This window comes from Nycticebus coucang, chromosome 2 (assembly GCF_027406575.1).
Source record: "Nycticebus coucang isolate mNycCou1 chromosome 2, mNycCou1.pri, whole genome shotgun sequence".
Classification (NCBI taxonomy): domain Eukaryota; kingdom Metazoa; phylum Chordata; class Mammalia; order Primates; family Lorisidae; genus Nycticebus; species Nycticebus coucang.
Genome location: NC_069781.1, coordinates 25433548 through 25453758, shown reverse-complemented (window position 1 = coordinate 25453758; position 20211 = coordinate 25433548). Strand labels below are relative to the sequence as shown.

Genomic DNA, 20211 nt, shown 5'->3' with positions numbered 1-20211 from the left:
TTTTGGGAGGAGGGTTTCAGAATCAGCGAGTGTTTGGGGGAAGGAGAGGGGAAGTTTGGAAAGTTCCTTGGGTATGCGTTACCGTCTCTTTATGTTTGTTCATGGGTCACATGTGTAAATTCGTGAGACTCAGTATAAAATGTGCCCTGGAAATTCTAGCTGTGATGTCAGAAGGTCACCTATCAGACAATCGTGTATACTCAGAGGAAGGATGCATGGTCTCTACCAGTTTGAGCTGACTTTAGGACTGGGTCTTGAGTTCCTAAAAACAACATAGCCAACACTTGCGATCTGTAAGTCAGAGTAAGGTGCTGTCTGTAAGAACACTGTGGGAACTATGTTTAGGCTTTGTGACATTTTTAAGATTAAGCAGTTTGGTTAACAATGAGTAAGCAAACAGTTAAAGGTTATATAGTTAGTGATTGCCTGGAGAAATTTCTCTATAGTCACTGGCTAGCTAATTATTATTGACCATCTGGCCACCAGTTTCATAAAAATTACTTGATGACTTTTTGATACTTATAGGGTAAAATGCACATTCCTGTTGACATTCAAGATATTTCACACTGTGAACTCACTAGACTTTTTTTGGTTCTATCTTTCTTCAGTACCCATGTATAAACTCTCTACTCCAGCCAAAATAGTTAACTTCCATCTTCTTGAATTTTCTGTCTCTTAACTTTTTCCCTTCCCTTCCTGAGGCTCCCTCAGTGCCCATCCCTCCACCTGTGATCTTTCCTGATATGCTCCCTTCTCTGTCTTTAAAATCCTACCTTTATATACTTAAATCTCATCTCCTTTAAATGAAGGCAGTTCCTTCAGTGTGCCAACTAATCAGAAGCATATTTTTCTTTCTCTAAATTCGTAAGACATTCCTTCGATCCTTATATTACTTTAGCTATTAGTATTTCTTTTTTCTCCCCAGTTAATTCATAAGCTCCTATGAGATAGTTGTTGGGGATTGCGTACCTAAGAGTATCCAAATCCTGCCTAAATCATTCTTACTGTCCCCTAATAAAGTACCCCTGCAATCATCCAGTTTTAGTTCTTTCTGTTGATCCATTATGTCTATTAGCTGAGGTTAAGTTTATCCTCCTCGAATGAGATCATGAGAATACAGAAGAGGACTGTGACTACCTGTCAGGGTCCTTCTCAGTCTTTATTTCTGTCCTGAAATTCTACTGGAGAATTTCAGCAGTTTAGCTACTGTCTGATGTTGTCCTAAGAAACCCCTGAAATTGGTTAGGAGAGGACATTAGCTAGAGGTATACAAGGCCATATTATGCAGGCCCAGAATTTGCTCCCTGTTGAATCTCCTATCTTGAATTGTCCAGCCTGGATCACAGAAGAGTTATACATTATATACTATGCGATAGCACAGCCAAATAGCATGGCCGAGTGTCAAAATGTGAAATGCCTCTTAACTACCAGCATCTGGCTCCTACAGAGCAATAGAAGTTTCACAAATTAACTTCTCCTTTTGTTGAAACTGAGTTTGCTGAAAACTTAAAATCTCAACTAGAAATTTCAAAGTCTCAGATAGACATCTCCCCTTTCCTAGAAAAATTAAAGCCCAAAAATCTCTTTTCCACTTTTCTTATTCTACTTGGTCCCAGCCAAGGAGTTGTCACTCAGATGCATGGGTGACCTGGATTTGTTCTTCAGTCACTGTAACTTCAGTCATGTTCACTGGACCAGATATCATCCCTTCAGCATTTTCAACATTGGATGACTCCAGCTTTGCCTGTGGTATGATCTGCTTTCCCGGGAACAGTCAGAGAAAATGGAAGGGACGAAAGGAAATCTTGGTTTTTGTTTTCTTCAAATGCCAGTTGATCCGTGTCATTGATCTGGCCTTTGTGACCCAGGAATTTAAATTCAGTTAGTAGACATCTTCAGTTAAGGGAATATGATTCCCTTATCTTTGGAGGGGGAAATCTTTCATGTAATTTTTACCTGTTGTTGAGAGAGGCATCTAAAATGCTTCTATCTTCTTGCTAAATTTATAAATTGGCACTGGAATTATCTCTATTTTAGGGTTTCTTTCTCCCCTCTTTAGTATCCACTTTGATGTATTATTAAAACGTTTTGTTCTTCATTTCTGCATTAACTTCTGCTTGTCTGGTGCTGTAGCACAGAATTAAGAGTGAGTTTGGTTCAGCAACTCAGTCTTTATTCTCTGCTAATCATGATGGATGCCACATTTGTAAGATGATTTACAGCCTGCTCTTTCAGTTTGTTTTTGTATTTTTTTTTTTTTTTTGTAGAGACAGAGTCTCACTGTACCGCCCTCAGGTAGAGTGCTGTGGCGTCACACGGCTCACAGCAACCTCTTAACTCTTGGGCTTACGCGATTCTCTTGCCTCAGCCTCCCGAGCAGCTGGGACTACAGGCGCCCGCCACAACGCCCAGCTATTTTTTGGTTGCAGTTTGGCCAGGGCTACAGGCGCCCGCCACAACGCCCAGCTATTTTTTGGTTGCAGTTTGGCCAGGGCTGGGTTTGAACCCGCCACCCTCGGCATATGGGGCTGGCGCCCTACTCACTGAGCCACAGGCGCCGCCCTGTTTTTGTATTCTTTTTTCACAGAGATTCAACCCTTTCCTTTGTTTGTTTATTTGTGTCTGTCTATTTTCCAAAGAAAAGCCTTTCTGTTTTGTTTGTTTCGTTTTAGTCCTACACTATGGTAGATGCTGCTATGGCTTTCTGATTTGGAATTCTGTAGGATTTTTGAATTCTACTTTTTAGGGAAGACTTTATCCTGAAAAAGAAAAAGAAAAAAATTTTTTAAGACAATCTCACTCTGTTGCCCCAGCTAGAGTACAGTGCAGTGGTGTCATCATAGCTCGCTACAGCCTCAAACTCCTTGGCTCAAGGGATCCTCCTGCCTCAGCCTTCCAAGTAGCTGGGACTACAGGAGCATACCACCATACCTGGTTACTTTTTCTATTTTTTTGTATAGGTGGGGTCTCACTCTCACTCAGATGAGAGTGGGTCTCTTGGCCTCAAGTAATCCTCTGGCCTCAGCCTCCCAGACTGCTGGGTTTATAGGCATGAGCCAAGGTGCCCCTCCTGTGAGGGGCAAAGTGAGACAGGGTCTTACTTTGTTGCCCTCAGTAGAGTGCTGTGGCATCATAGCTCACAGTAACCTCAAAGTCTTGGGCTTAAGTGATCCTCTTGTCTCAGCCTCCCAAGTGGCTGTGACTGCAGGTGTCTGCCACAATACCTGGCTATTTGTAGATGCAGGGTCTCGCTTTTGCTCAGGCTGGTCTCCTGAGCTCAAGCAATTCACCCGTCTCAGCTTCCCACAGTGCTAAGGATTACAGGCCTGAGCCACTGCACCCGGTCTTAGTCCTGATACTTGTCTCTGCTGGAGAGTTCTCCTTAACAAAGCTCTGAGCAGTTGATGATGTTTTCCAGCCTGTGCCCGTTGGGTTCTTTGTTACATGGTACTTCCTATCACCTTGCCTCTTTCACACACCAGAGGAGCATTCTTTCCTCCCACTTTTTGTTTCCCTTCAACAGGTGCATATATGCTTTTGTGTATTCTTTCTCATATTGTTTCCTGATCCATTGTAATCTGGCTCATCTCAGTTTAGAAATTTTAACCTGTTTCTTAAATTTGACCCTTCCCCCCCCTTTTTCATGACTAAATCTAATAATCCAGTTTATCAAATCAGCATATCTGCATTTCTCATCCGATTTATTTGCTTTAAGGCTCAGGTGCTTGCTTTGTTAAGGTTTTTGTCATTTGTTATCTTAATGTGAGAGAAGCGAAATCAGTAAACTCTGGTTTTGCCCAAGGTGTCCTTAGATTTGGAACAGTCCTCACTCGCTTCATCGCCCCAAATAGGATAATTCTACATGGGTGATGTGTATGCTGTCAGCCCAGTGTCTCACCAAACATACACTCAATTTGCTCTGGTCCAACTCGGCTTCTCTGGTGACTGTCATCCTCCACAGTCACTCAGTGATCATCTCATGGGAATGTGGTTGAGCACCTCTCAGGTTTGTAGGCCAAGACGCATGCCCTGGGCTTAAGAATTATTTTCATGACTCTTTGCCACTTATAGAAGCAACCATCATTATGACGTTCATTCTGGAAAGTTAATAGTCACAGGACCTGGAACTTAGCTCAGATACACAAATGATTTATGTTAAGTGTGAGTTTTATTCTGTGAACCTATAAAATGCAATATAGTTGAATCTAGAGTTATGCTATAGATACATTTTCAGAAAACATCAACACTGCAAACTCAATTGATGCTGGTACATGGTGGGGGCAGGGAAATTGGGGAGGGAAAAGAGGGAGGGAGGTGTGGGGCCTCAGTGTGTGACACACCTCTTGGGGGCAGGATATTATTAATAGAGGGACTTCACCCAGCAAAATGCAACCAGTGTAACCTGGCTTATTGTACCCTCAACGATTCCCCAACAATTAAAAAACAAACAAAAAACACTGTACTTTCTACATAAAGGATATGGGAATTGAATGAGGATAGGATCAAAATTTCATATGACGAAAGGGTGCTTATGACTGAAATATTTTAATGAATTTAATAAGCTTATTTAAATCATTACCTGTGAATTTTGAAAGAGGAGGAGAGAAAAGTTAAGAAGAATAATAAAAAGATGTTTATTGCCACAGTCCAACCCCAGAATGTAGAAATTGTTGTATTTCTACTTGATGGAATAAGTACCCTTTTACTTTGCTTTTTTTTTTTTTTTTTTGAGACAGAGTCTCACTCTGTTCCCCAGGCTCACAGCAACATCAGTCTCCTGGGTTCTCATGATCCTCCTCCCTCAGCCTCCCAAGTAGCTGGGACTACTGGAGCCCACAACACCTGGGTAGTTTTTTCTATTTGTAGTAGAGACGAGGTCTCCTAAGCTCAAGCAATCTACCCACCTTGGCCTCCTAGAGTGCTAGGATTACAGATGTGAGCCACCATACCTGGCTTTTTGCATTTGTTTTTTAATTTTTTAAAGTTATGGTAAAATACACATAGCAAAATTTACCATTGTGATTATTTTAAGTGTACATTTGAGTGTCATTAAGTTCATTCATGTTGCTATTTAGCCATCATTAAGTACCCTTTAAAAAATTTCTGTTTTACCATTTTCTTGTCTTTTCTTTCTTTTTTTTTTTTTTTTAGAGACAGAGTCTCACTTTGTCCCCTTTGGTAGAGTGTTGTGGCATCACAGCTCACAGCAACCTCCAACTCCTGGGCTTAGGTGATTCTTTTGCCTCAGCCTCTCAAGTAGCTGGGACTACAGGCGCCTGCCACAATGCCCAGCTATTTTTTTGCTGCAGTTTGGCTGGGGCTGGGTTCGAACCCACCACCCTTGGTATATGGGGCTGGCGCCCTACTCACTAACCCACAGGCACCGCCCTTTTTGCCATTTTCATTTAATGTTATTTCACCCAGCATGTAACTATAAATAAAATATGTTGTATATAGATAGGAACTAAATAGAATATACAGTAATAGGCCGGGTGCATGACTCACACCTATAATCTTAGCACTCTGGGAAGTCAAAGTGTAAGGATCCCTTGAGCTCAGGGGTTCAAGACCGGCCTGAGCAAGAGTGAGACCCCATCTCTACTAAAAACAGAAGAAATCAGCCAGACATTATGGCAGACTCTGTAGTCCCAGATACTTGGGAGGCTGAGGTAGGAGGTTCACTTAAGCCAAAGAATTTGAGGTTGCTGTGAGCTAGGCTGATGCCATGGCACTCTAGCTTGGGCAACAGAGTGAGACTCCGTCTCAAAAAAAAGAATATACAGAAATAATAGTTATTCTAGATTGATTTTTTTTTTTTTTTTTTTTGCATATGAGTCATTAAAACAAAATTGATCCACTTTGATGATTTGCCTCTTGGGCATTGAAACTCTAGGTCTTTGTCTTTTTCTAGTTCCCAAGGCCAGAAAGAAACCCTTCCCTTGAAGTAAGTGGTCTTGGGAGGGGAAGAGAGACTAGTATGTTTAGAGGTGGGACAGGCTGTAGGAACATGCTAGAGAAGAGAGAAGAATTTAAGAAATTCGACCTAAGGTTCGTGGAGACAGAGAGGAAAGACCAGGAGGCAAGAGAACAGAAAGGAGAGGAAGCCACAGACCCTAAGGACTAAGCCTTTTTATAGTTTCACACAGAGCTCTGACGATTGGCCTGAGCTCCATTGTGCCAGTGAAAATCATGCAGGTTCCGTTTGGATACAGCTACTGGTTTTACATTGGTATGTTAATTAGTCAGTCATTATCTGAAAGAAGTTGAATGTGTTGTTTAGTGACAGGGATTCATTCCGAGAAATGCGTTTTTAGACAATTTCATCTTTGTGTGAACATGATAGAGCACACTCAGGCAAACCTCGATGGTCTCACCTACTACACACCTAGGCTATATGGGACCCCCTCTTGTTCTTAGGCTGCGAATCTGTACAACATGTTACTGTACTGAGTACTGTAGGCCTTTGTAACACGATGGCAAGTAATTGTGTATCCAAGCATACCTAAACATAGAATAAGTAAAGTAAAAATACAGTACTATGATCTTATGGGGCTGTGATTGCAGATGTAGTCTGTCATTGACTGACATGTCATTACAAGGTGCATGACTGTACTTGTGAACCAATCGAAAGTTCAGATATATAGGGTAAATGCTTTTTAATTTTGTGATAAGAAGTCTGACATATTAAAATGAAACTGATTATTTTGAAAACAGGAATTGATATTTTGGTCAATAATGCCAGTGCTATTAGCTTGACCAACACATTGGAAACACCTACAAAGAGAGTGGATTTGATGATGAGTGTGAACACCAGAGGCACCTACCTTACGTAAGTTTGAAGAGCTGTATGGGGGGATGTTACAGTGTTTTCCAGAGAATTAGTAGTTAACAGATTTTTTTTTTTTCCCGAGACAGAGTTGCCCTTGGTAGAGTGCTGTGGCATCCCAGCTCACAGCAACCTCCAACTCTTGGGCTTGAGCAATCCTCTTGCCTCAGCCTCCCAAGTAGCTGGGACTATAGGCACCCGCTACAACATCTGGCTAGTTTTTCTATTTTTAGTAGAGAAGGGGACCTCGCTCTTGCTCAGGCTGGTTGCGAGCTTCTGAGCTCAAGCAATCCACCCACCTTGGCCTCTCAGACTGCTAGGATCACAGATGGGAGCCACCGCACCCAGCTCCATAGATAGTGTTTTAAATGGTTTTATTATGTGTTCCTTTTCTTTGTGAATCTTCTAAAAACTGAAGTATAGTTCAAACATTTTCAAATCATTGTGTGTTTAAATACATACATGTATATATGCACACACACACAGTATCTTTCATATTCTTCTGATTACTCAAGCCAGCAATAGTCTGAAAAAAGACATTAAAAAAAAGAAAAAGACTTGGGTGAAGCCCAGTAGCTCACTCCTATACTCCTAGTACTTTGGGAGGCAGAGGCAGGAGGATCATTGGGGCCTAGGAGTTCAAGACTCGCCCGGGCAACATAGTGAGGTTGCATCTCTACAGAACATTTTTTTTTTTTGCAGAGACAGAGTCTCACTTTATGGCCCTGGGTAGAGTGCCGTGGCATCACACAGCTCACAGCAACCTCCAGCTCCTGGGCTTAAGCGATTCTCTTGCCTCAGTCTCCCGAGTAGCTGGGACTACAGGCGCCCGCCACAATGCCTGGCTATTTTCTTGGTTGCAATTCAGCCAGGGCCAGGTTTGAACCCACCACCCTTGGTATATGGGGCCGGCGCCTTACCGACTGAGCCACAGGCGCCGCCCTCTACAGAACATTTTTAAAATTAGCTTGTGGTGGTGGTGCACACTGGTAGTCCCAGCTACTCAGGTGGCTGCAGCAGGAGGATCCCTTGAGCCCAGGAGTTTGACATTGCTGTGAGCTATATAATGATGCCACCACACTCTTGCCCAGGCAATAGAGGGAAACCCTCTCTCAAAAGAGAAAAAAGAAAGACTTGAGTTTTAGTATATAAATAATGGTAAGGTTATTATAGAATGAAAGAGAATATAATCTTGATCTATGCTGGATTAGTCAGACAGTCTACCTTTTTATCCATTTGTTTCTTTGTTTTTAATTTTTTTTTTTTAGAGACAGAGTCTCATTCTGTTGCCCTCAGTAGAGTGCTGTGGTGTCACAGCTCACAGCCAGCTCCAGCTCTTGGGCTTAGGTGATTCTCTTGCCTCAGCCTCCCTAGTAGCTGGGACTACAGGCCCTACCACAACGCCCGAGTATTTTTTTGTTGCAGTTTGGCCGGGGCTGGGTTCAGACCCACCACCCTGGGTATATGGGGCCAGTGCCCTACTCACTGAGCCATAGGCACTCCCCTAGACAGCCTTTTAAAAAAAATTTTGAGACAGTCTCACTTTGGCACCCTCCATAGTGTACCATGGCATCATAGCTCACCACAACCTCAAACTCATAGGTTTAAGCGATCCTCTTGCCTCAGGCTCCCGAGTAGCTGGGACTATAGGCACCTGGCTATTTTTGGAGATGAGGTCTGGCTCTTGCTCAGGCTGGTCTCAAACTCCAGAGCTCAGTCAGTCCACCCACCATGGCCTCCCAGAGTGCTTTAGACGGAGTCTTGCTGTGTTGCCTGGGCTAGAGTACAGTGATGTCTTTCATTTTATATTCTACATTTCCCCTGATAATGCCCAAGATAGCATTAGCCTTTCTGTTGGTTACATTAAAATATGATTCATAGTGATTACTGTTATTTATATCCTAAAACCTAAATCTTTTTTTTTTTTTAAGACAGGGTGTTGTGCCAGGCGCGGTGGCTCACGCCTATAATCCCAGCACTTGTGTGGCCAAGGCGGGTGGATTGCCTGAGCTTACAGGTTTGAGACCAGGCTGAGCCAGAGGGAGACCCCATCTCTAAAAACAGCTGGGCGTTGTAGTTGGTGCCTGTAGTCCCAGCTACTTGGGAAGCTGAGGCAAGAGGATCACTTGAACCCAAAAGTTGGAGGTTGCTGTGAACTAAGATGTCATGGCACTCTACTGAGAGTGAACAAGTGAGACTCTGTCTCAAAAAAACAAAAGAAAAAAAAGGACAGGGTGTTGCTTTATTGCCCAGGGTAGAGTGCAATGGCGTCATCATAGCTCACTGCAACTTCTGACTCTGGCTCAAGAGATCCTCCTGCTTTGGCCTCCTGAGTATCTGGGGACTACAAGCATATGCCACCACATCTAGCTAATTTGTTTTTTGTGAATAGGATGTCTCATTATGTTACCTAAGCTGATCTTAAACTCCTGGGCTCAAGTGATCCTTCCACCTCTGCCTCTCAAAGTGCTAGGGTTCCAGACAAGAGCCACTGTACCTGACCTTGTTTGTTTATCCTCAGGTTCTATCATTTTCCATATGGATATAAGGATACATCAGCATAGAACTTGCTTCTCTGCCTTATAGGTATCTTGTTATGCACAGAACAGGTGGTTAGGAACCTAAGCTTTGGAGTGAGACCATTTGGATTTAAATCCTAACATCGACCTCTCAGAACCTGCTATCTTTTCAACTTGTGCAAGTAACTTAACCTCCTTGCACACTCAGTTTCCTTATATGTAAAATGGCTAAAATAAAGTAGTATGTTACAGGGTTGGTGATGAGTTACATGGTTAAGTTCTTAAGTTAGAGTCTGGGCTGGGCACAGTGGCTTATGCCTGTAATCCTAGCACTCTGGTAGGCCATGGCGGGTGGACTGCCTGAGCTCACAGGTTCGAGACCAGCCTGAGCAAGATCCCATCTCTAAAAATAGCCGGCCGTTGAGGCGGGCACCTGTAGTCCCAGCTACTTGGGAGACTGAAGCAAGAGAATTGCTTGAGCCCAAGAGAGTTTGAGATTGTTCTGAGCTATGACACCATGGCACTCTACCGGGGGTGACAAAGTGAGAATCTATCTCAAGAAAAAAGGAAAAAAAGATTAAAGAGTCCTGAATTTTGCCCTCAGATTTGTTTTGTTGGGTCTGTAAAACTTCTTTTAGACAGTGTTAAAAACTTTGTTTTCATTAATTACCTACATTCAACATTTCGTTAGTTCTCTGTGTTAAAAAAATTAGAAGATTTACAGAAAAGTCCAGATTTTTGGCTTTTTAAAAAGTGCTACAAAATCTGGCCACGTACAGATAGCATTCCCACATGGCAGCTGTTCTAGCTGAGTGCCAGATGATCCTCAGCTTTGTTTGATGGGGCCTGAGCTTGCTTGTTTGTCTTCTGGATGTTGAGGAAAGGCTGAAAAGTTACCACTTATTCATCGTGCTTGCCGTGTTGTTTTTCTTATACAAAAGAGGAAAGTAAAATATTTTTCATAATTATGTCTCTATCTGGAGTGGGAAAATGAGACTTATGCCAAGAGAGCCGTATGTTCAAGTAAAATGGGTGAGAGCTTACTTCTTTGTAGATGTGAGGCATGTTTCTATAAATTCAGTATGTGAGGTATGCTCTACTCAACAAAACCATATTGAATCAAACCATAGTGAGGATTATAGCAAATGTGTAGAAAAGATTGTGATGAAAACCTTAATGATCTAAAAAAAGGACTCATTGGCCAGGCACGGTGGTGGCTCACACCTGTAATCCTAGCACTCTGGGAGGCCAAGGCTGAAGGATCACTTGAGTTCAGAAATTCAAGACTAGCATGAGCATGAGCAAGAGCAAGACACTCATCTTTACTAAAATAAAAAATTAGCAGCATGTGGTGGCAGGGACTTACAGTCCCAGCTACTTAGGAGGCTGAGCCGCAAGGATCACTTGAACCTAGGAGTTTGTGGTTGCTGTGAGTGAGGCAGACACCATGGCTCTAGCCTAGACGACAGAAGGAGGACTCATTTTTCAGTATGTTTATATTCATTTTCACATAAAATAGGCAGTACTGTTATGTTTTTTAAATCTTTTTTTTTTTTTTTTTTTTGTAGAGACAGAGTCTCACTTTATGGCCCTCGGTAGAATGCCGTGGCCTCACACAGCTCACAGCAACCTCCAACTCCTGGGCTTAAGCGATTCTCTTGCCTCAGCCTCCCGAGTAGCTGGGACTACAGGCGCCCGCCACAGGCAGTACTGTTATGTTACATGCAAAAAATTATCAGGACATCAAAACTTCTTCCAACTGGCAACTTTGTGAAAGAATTTCAATTAGATGGAAATACTTGTTTAAACAAATGTTTAAAAAATATAGACCCAAACAGGAATACCACCCCTCAGCATGTTGAATTAAGGTTTAGAAGGGCACGTTGTGTGAGTAAGTTTAATGATTTGTGGCAGTGTCTGTTAATATATCTTGAAGCCACAAATACAAATATGTAGGTTGAGTATCCCTAATCTGGAAATCTGAAATGCTCTAGAATTTTATGATGCACTCAAAAATACTCCAATGAGCATTAAGGATTTTGGGTTTTCAGATTAGGGAATACTGAACTGGTAAGTAGAATATGAATATTTCAAAACCTGGAATCTGATCACTTGTGGTCCCAAGCATTTCATAACCCAACCTAGATAAGGGTTACTCAATCTATACCATATACCTAGTTAAATTTATTTATGGTATCAGGAGAACTTTGATGTGATTAAAAAGTTTTTAGAGTGGGTACTCATGAAATGACTTGTTAGGTATTGAGAAATTTTTTTTTTTTTTGAGATAGAGTTTCACTATGTGGCCCTGAGTGGAGTGCTGTGGTGTCACAGCTCACAGCAATCTCCAACTCTTGGGCTTAAGCGATTCTCTTGCCTCAGCCTCCCAAGGAGCTGGGACTACAGGTGCCCACCACAACACCGGCTAGAAATATTTTTAAAAGTTTATGATAAATTTGCGAAAATTAGCAACTATAGACAGTGCTATTATAGTGTTAACTTCGGACTTTTTAAAATCTAAACTAATGTAGATATGTTTTGCAATGGTGAACAATTAAGCTCATTCATTTTATTTTTCACTAGGAATTGCTCTCTGCTAAAAACATTAAAAATGGACATATTGGGGCGGTACCTGTGGCTTAGTCAGTAAGGCACTGGCCTCATATACCAAGGGTGGCGGGTTCAAACCCGGCCCCGGCCAAACTGCAACCAAAAAAAAAAAAAAATAGCCGGGTGTTGTGGCGGGTGCCTGCAGTCCCAGCTACTCGGGAGGCTGAGGCAAGAGAATCGCTTAAGCCCAGGAGTTGGAGGTTGCTGTGAACTGTGTGATGCCACGGCACTCTACCGAGGGCCATAAAGTGAGACTCTGTCTCTACAAAAAAAAAAAAATGGACATATTGGTTGGGCTCAGTGCCTCATAATCTTGGCACTCTGGGAAACTCAACTGGGGGGGAATCCCTTCAGCTCAGGAGTTTAAGACTACCCTGAGCAAGAATGAAATCCCATCTCTACTGAAAATTGAAAAACTTAGCTAGGCATAATGGCAGGCACCTGTAGTCCCAGCTACTTAGGAGGCTGAGGCAGAAGGATCACTTGAGCACAGGAGTTTGAGGTTGCTGTGAGCTAGGCTGATGCCATGGTACTCTAGTCTGTACAACAGAGTGAGACTCTGTCCCTCTACCCCCCCAAAAGATATATTATTGTCTTCCTAGAGATGGTCAATACAAGTAAAGCATTGAATTGTGTGTAAATTTGTCAAAATTGGCAATCATAACTATAGACTTGGCTTTTTTAACTGGCATTGTGACTTATGTATACACAAACGTACGCTTCTCTTTGTTCCTCCTTTGTGAAGTTACGTCTTTGGAAAGCCATTTGGCAAGAGCATTCTGGTTCATTTTCCTAGTTTGAGATAATTTTCCAAAAATGGGAGTGATGGCCTAACTCACATTTCTAGATTTGAAGGTTCAGTTAAAAAAGAAAAAAATCAAAATCACACTAACTTCAAATTATAGGAAAATGAACTAACCTTGTTCAATTACCTTTCTCAATGAATCTTCTTGGTATAGTTGAAGGACTACAAACAGAAATTATAAGCTATTGGACACTAAAGTGCTAAAAACGAAATATGAGTAGATTAGAATAACAGATCTGGAAATATCTGAGTAGATACCCCGAAAAGAAAAACTCTTCCACAAAGATTCTATTCCCTGTGAAAGTTCCTACCTTTTTGAAGAGATTTTTTTAAAAAAATAAAAATAGTATTAAATGAAATTAAATCTTGTTCCCAGGTGGCACCTGAGCTCAGTGGGTAGGGTGCCGGTCACATACACTGGGGCTGGAGGGTTCGAACCCGGCCTGGGCCTGCTTATACAACAGTGACAACTGCAACAACAAAAAAATAGCTAGGCATTATGGCGGGTGCCTGTAGTTCCAGCTACTTGGGAAGAAAATAGCTTAAGGCAAAGGGTCCGAAGTTGCTGTGAGCTGTGACACCACAGCACTCTATCCAGGGTGACAGCTTGTGACTCTGTCTCAAAAAAATAAAATAAAATAAAAAAATAAATCTTGCTCTGAGTCACAGTCATACTGCAATGCTAGATGGAGGACCTCTCATTGACCTTTGGGTTAAAGAAAAATGTCAGTTTTTTTAAAAGCCTTCTGTGAAAGGTTGGTTGTAAAATAAGAATTTGTAATAAAATACTTCTATTTTAATTTGTATTTTTTTTTATTATTGGGGATTCATTGAGAGTACAAAGAACCAGGTTACATCGATTGCCTTTGTTAGGTAAAGTCCCTCTTATAATTGTGTCCTGCCCTTAATTTGTATTTTTCAATTTTAATGTAGCATATACTCCTCATTAGTATATGTGTTTGTTGAATTCTTAAGGAAATTTAGTAATGAAGTTCAGTTCTTTTTTTTTTTTTTTTTGTGGTTTTTGGCCGGGGCTAGGTTTGAACCCGCCACCTCCGGCATATGGGACCGGCGCTCTACTCCTTGAGCCACAGGCGCCGCCCTTTTTTTTTTTTTTTTTTGTAGAGACAGAGTCTAACTTTACCGCCCTTGGTAGAGTGCTATGACGTCACAGGACTCACAGCAACCTCTAGCTCTTGGGCTTATGTGATTCTCTTGCCTCAGCCTTCCGAGCAGCTGGGACTAGAGGCGCCCGCCACAGTGCCTGGCTATTTTTTGGTTACAGTTTGGCCAGGGCTGGGTTTGAACCCGCCATCCTTGGTATATGGGGCTGGCACCCTACTCACTGAGCCACAGGCGCCACCCTGAAGTTCAGTTCTATTTCTGAACAGTTGATTTTTCTTGCTTCCAGCTTGCTTTATTTGTTTACCCAAATACCCTATAGGCTTTTGAGTTTGCAAACCTGACTGTGTAAAATAATTCATGAAAAGTAATAAATGCAGTGCCTGGCACACAGTAAGTTTTCAGTAAACTTATTATTTTATTAAGTTGAAGGGCTTAGTCTCTTTAAGTGTGGTTTTCAATGTAATACATGAGATATCAGGCATGTTACCATGACAGGTACATCTGATATAAGACTAGCAATGTGGAGGGCCAGTTGGCAAAGAGCAGATGGGAAGATTCTGTCTACTAGATCAAAGGAAAGCTCATGTTTTAACATAAATGAAATGAGCTCTTCCTTTGAGTGTAAAATATGATCTTATTTCCTGGAATAGATTTAGTTTGTTCCTTACTGATGCTTTGAGGTGCAGTTTCACTGTTTTAATGAGAATCAGCTGTAATATTGCTTGTCCCTTTCCACCTCACTTCCATTAAAGTGGAGCACCTTTGGAAATGAAAAAACAATATGTATGAAAAACCTTTAGTGATATGTATTACATTTGGTCTGTAAGCTTGAAATGATGTTGCAATTGGTTATACCAGTATTATACATTTGGTAATTAAAAAACTGATTTGAATTAAGAATGGACTAGTTCAAAGTGCAAGAAATCATTGAAAGTAAAACAAAGCTATAAATTATTTAAACTATATTAGTTAATGACACATTATCACTTAATATTTAAAAATTTTAAAATATTGGACCTGAATCTTTTATAAAATAATTTGCCTACTTTTATGAGTGACTTTTAAAAATTAAAACTATATGTTGTTCAAAGGCATGTTGTAGTTTATATTGGTACAAATTAAATTTGGGAATGTATTAGAAGCTACACTACTGACCTGCAGTCCCAATGTAGTAGAAGTACTATGATGCCTACTTAGATGAAATCAATCAGCATATGAAATTTTTTTTTTTTTCAGCATATGAAATTTAACAACAGTGATTGTTCATTTCATGTTGACATATGCACCATCCTAAGTGTTGCATCTGTGTCATCTACTTTTAATCCCATGGTCAATCCTAGATGGTAGCTGGTATTATCAACATTTTCAGAGGAGAAAACTGAAAATTAGAGGGCTATATAATTGGCCAGAGATTATGCAATGAAGGGGCAGAAGTAGGCTCTGAACCCAGGTCTGTGTGAATTGAACACCTGTGTTCTTTATCACAGTGCTGGCTGACAAGTTCATGAACTGTCACTCAAGACCGTGTGCGTGTGTTTTCAGGGAGAATTTGGGACGGTTGTGGTTGAGTGGGGTTTAAGGCTGTGTCTGTTTATTTTCATCAAGCAAATTTTGTTGCCAGGCCATGAAACAGAATTTCAGAAGATGAAAATCAGTTGCTTTTCCTATTTTCATTCTAGAAAGCAAAAAAAAGTACCCTACAAACAAAACGGAATGTCCCTTACAGATTACTGAATATGTTCAGTGATTCTGTATTAGTTGTTTAAAGACTAACTTTAAAAAGTAGAGAAGTTGTTAGAAAGCAATTAAGTTGACATGTGTTTTCTTTCGTTTTCAGATCTAAAGCATGTATTCCTTATTTGAAAAAGAGTAAAATCGCTCATATCCTTAATCTCAGCCCACCGCTGAACCTAAATCCAATGTGGTTCAAACAGCACTGTGGTAGGTGGAGGGCAAGGGGATGGTTTGCGGTTAATTTGTTTTGATCTATGATGCAGTCACAACCTGCACATAGCATTCAGTGTTGAATTCCCTATGCCAAATTCATAATAGCATTTTCGAAAGAAGATGCCTAGTTTTTTTTTTTTTTTTTCATTGCAACCATCATTGATGTTTGGCGGGCCTGGGCTGGATTCTAACCCGCCAGCTCAGGTGTATGTGGCTGGCGCCTTAGCCGCTTGAGCCATAGGCGCCTGGTTTTTTATGTGTAATTTAAAAAATTGAGGTATAATTTACATTTAGTAAAACACACAGACGGTTCTGTTTGTTGAGTTTTGAAAAATGTGTATACCTGTATAACCAACATTCAAGTTAAGGTATCGATTTCTATCATCTCAGAAAGGCTTTTCATGTCCCAACGGGTGTATTTTATTATATGTAATTTGTTCTTCAATAAAGTTGGTTAAATACTATACATGAAATACTTTACCTGACATAGCAAAGTCATGAGGGTGGAGAATATGCCAAGTAACAAGATGTATGTATAAGTGCCTCCTTTAAAGTAGTCATATCAGATATTTCATTTTTATTTCAACATAATTCTCTAACATTTGGGAAGGCACTTAGAATAGGAACCTGCAAAGAAAAACAGAAATTCTGCTTTAATCAACTAAGTTAAGTGAATTTGCAACTTTTTTTTTTCTAACTAATATAGTTTCCCTTTAAATAATCACTTTCATTCCTTAGCTGGGCGTTGTGGCAGGTGCCTGTAGTCCCAGCTACTCGGAAGGCTGAGGCAAGAGAATCGCTTAAGCCCAGGAGTTGGAGGTTGCTGTGAGCTGTGTGAGGCCACGGCACTCTACTGAGGGCCATAAAGTGAGACTCTGTCTCTAAAAAAAAAAAAATAATAATCACTTTCATTCTTTAAAAAGAAAAGAAAAAACAAATTAAGAAATAATAATGGGCTGGGCATGGTGGCTCACACCTGTAATCCTAATACTTTGGGAGGCCAATGCAGGTGGATTGCCTAAGCTCACGAGTTTAAGATCAGCCTGAGCTAGAAGAAGACCCCCATCTCTAAAAATAGCTGGGTGTTGTGGTGGGCACCTGTAGTCCCAGCTACTTGGGAGGCTAAGGCAAGGGGATCACTTGAGCCCAAGAGTTTGAGGTTGCTGTGAACTATGACGCCATGGCACTATACCGAGGGTGACAAAATGAAACTCTGTCTCAAAAAATAATAATAATAACAACATAATTTACCTTCATACCGTTAAGAAAAATGAAAGTTTATTACTTTCTCTTTTCCAAATTAGGATGGAAATACAGATGGAAAACCTAGTTGATCTCTGTTCAATTATTTCCATAAAAACTATTCTTTTAAAAAGAGTACTTTTAGGCTTGGTGCCCATAGCACAGTGGTTAATGGCGCCAGCCACATGCACGGAATATGGTGGGTTCAAGCCTGGCCCTGGCCAGCTAAACAACAATGACAACTGCAAAAGAAAAATAACTGGGCGTTGTGGCACCTGTAGTCCCAGCTACTTGGGAGGCTAAGGCAAGAGAATCACTTAAGCCCGAGAATTGAGGTTGCTGTGAGCTGTGACACCACGGCACTCTCCGGAGGCAACATAGTGAAACTCTGTCCCCCTGCCCCCCGAAAAAAGGGAGAATACCTTTAAAAAATATTTAATTTGTTTTCTGTTACTGAAAGTAATTCTCAAAAATAGGAAAAAATAGTAATAGAAAGAAATTGGTTATTTCTATTCAAAAACTAATTTGTTTCTTAATTAAATTATTATTCTTTGTGTTTTTTTCCCAGCTTATACCATTGCTAAGTATGGTATGTCTATGTGTGTACTTGGAATGGCAGAAGAATTTAAAGGAGAAATTGCAGTCAATGCATTGTGGCCTAAAACAGGTAAGCATTTACAAAAATTCACTTATTAGGTTTTTACTTACTGTTTTTTTTTTTTTTTTGTAGAGACAGAGTCTCACTTACTGCCCTCGGTAGAGTGCCGTGGCGTCACACGGCTCACAGCAACCTCTAACTCTTGGGCTTACGCGATTCTCTTGCCTCAGTCTCCCGAGCAGCTGGGACTACAGGCGCCCGCCACAACGCTCGGCTATTTTTTGTTGCAGTTTGGCCGGGGCTGGGTTTGAACCTGCCACCCTTAGCATATGGGGCTGGTGCCCTACTCACTGAGCCACAGGTGCCGCCCTACTTACTGTTCTTGATGCTTGTGAGGTATATCTGGGTGTGGTGAGGTGGAAGGGAGGAGATAGTCAACCGTCAATCTCTGTTGGAAAACAAGCTAAATTTTGTTGTACAGTAAGACGCTTTTCAGTCATCTTCCAGCTTTGATTTGGATTGCGTGACCGAGTCTTCAGCTAGTAGCTCTAGTACTGTGGTTCTCAACCTTCCTAATGCTGTGGCCCTTTAATACAGTTCCTGTGGGTCGTGACTCACAGATTGAGACTGCTGCTCTAGTAGGACCGTTGACCACCAGGACACTTGAAGAGTCTCCTGAGGGCCACCAGGAGACATTGCACTTCCCTGACCCCATCTCCAGCTTTGTCTTTGGAACCTCCCTGAATTCTGCAGATTCCCATGCTTTTGTTTTCTCCTCACACCTCCCAGCAAATGCTTTTTTTTTTTTGCAGTTTTTTGGCCGGGGCTGGGTTTGAACCCACCACCTCTGGTATATGGGGCCGACGCCCTACTCCTTGAGCCACAGGTGCCGCCCCCAGCAAATGCTTTTAAAACTTTCTTATATTCTTACTACCTTTGTCTTTTTCCTTTATAAAAAACTAGATTACCTGTATTTTCGCATAACTTCTGGGTTCACAGAGTGCTAGAGCCCTGTGAGATGACAGAGGAAGCTGCATGTGCCTGATTTACAGTTATGGTGTAATACAAGTTGGTGGCGTCCATGCTGGAAAAAAAGATGTATAAAAATGAAGGGGAGGCTATCTTTCTTTTCTTTTTTTTGAGACAGAGTCTTAAGCTGTTGCCCTGGGTAGAGTGCTGAGTTATCATAGCTCACAGCAACCTCCAACATGGGCTCAAGCGATCCTCTTGCCTCAGTTTTTCCATTTTTAGTAGAGACAGTGTCTCAGTTTTGCTCAGGAACTGGTGAGCTCAAGGAATCCACCTGCCTCAGCCTCCCAGAGTGCTAGGATTATAGGCATGAGCCCCCAAGCCCGGTGGGAAAGGCTTTCTTTTGGTTTCTTACTTTCCACTTCTGTATCAAAATAGCATAAAGGGAAAAAAGGGAAGCTAATTTACTTTTCTATCCATTTTTTCCATATACTTTATAAGTAATGCTCATGAAAATATTAACTTCTTTCATCTTAAGTCTAAATGGTGATCTCATCCCAGAAAAGTGTGTCTAATGACAAATAGAATGCATAGTCAGAACTACTTCTTCATTTCACTCTTTAAAAATCTAACAGAACCTTTATTATGCTGACAGTGGAACTGAAACAGAAAATCAGTGTGGCCCCTTTCCAGTGAGTCGCCTTCATCAACACTGATGTGTCTGCTCGTGGGGTAGAGCCTTGTACACAGTGGTCATTCAGATGCGCGAATGACACTTTGGATTCTTTTTGAAAGTTTCTTTAATTGTTCTTCTTTACGTTTTATGGAAACACTTATATTAATGGAAAATTGGAATCTTTTAGTTAATTTGAGTGCAGAGGGAGTTTCTGGGAAGATGACTTTTGGAACTCAAGTGCTTACCGTCCTCCCTTTGCAACTACCACCATCCCGCCGCCCAGTGGAGCCACTGAGAGGGTGGTGAGCAGGTAGGACTAGGAAGGAAGGAGCAAGACTTTGATTCTGTAAGAGAAGTGAGAAGCTTGTGAAGGACTTTTGTTCCCTACTGTGCCGGAGGACAGGCAGGGGCTGGTAGAGAATGAATGCTCCAGAGTTCCTGGAGAGAGCGTGGACCAGGGAGATCTGAGGACTCAACAGCGTGGCTCAATAGCTGAGATAAGTATCTGCTGCCCTTAAGGTATAGATAGTGAGCAGACCTAGAAGAATTTTTTATTAGGCCCCAAATGGACTGGATAACTGGCATCTGGTTTGTTAACTTCCTGTTGCTAACAAGGCAGGCATCATTGAAAGTATCTGAGCAGTGTGCCATGAGGAGACAGGAAAATTGCAGAACACCTAAGGAGGCTGAATACCCAGACACAGAAAGAATAAAACAAAACACCCAGAATTGCCCCTTTCAGGGAAATAAAATTCCTAAAGAAACAACAGAATACTTTGATTTAAAAACAACTATGTGGCTCGGCGCCTGTAGCACAGTGGTTACGGCACCAGCCACATACACTGAAGTTGGCGGGTTCAAACCAGGCCCAGGCTAGCTAAACAGTAATAACAA

The 20211-nt window shown here is 41.4% G+C and overlaps 1 protein-coding gene across 4 annotated transcripts in view; it reads left to right on the top strand.

The window, feature by feature from the left end:
- The window catches only part of HSDL2 (hydroxysteroid dehydrogenase like 2), a 116361-nt gene that overhangs the window by 40677 nt on the left and 55473 nt on the right, over window positions 1-20211 (top strand). For 2 of the 4 annotated variants that reach the window (XM_053565747.1, XM_053565765.1), the window contains 3 exons: window positions 6715-6829; window positions 15723-15826; window positions 17643-17741. In XM_053565747.1, coding sequence (XP_053421722.1) covers window positions 6715-6829; window positions 15723-15826; window positions 17643-17741 — 318 coding nt within the window. The remainder of the gene's footprint in view (window positions 1-6714; window positions 6830-15722; window positions 15827-17642; window positions 17742-20211) is intronic. The other 2 variants (XM_053565748.1, XM_053565756.1) reach the window with 1 other exon arrangement.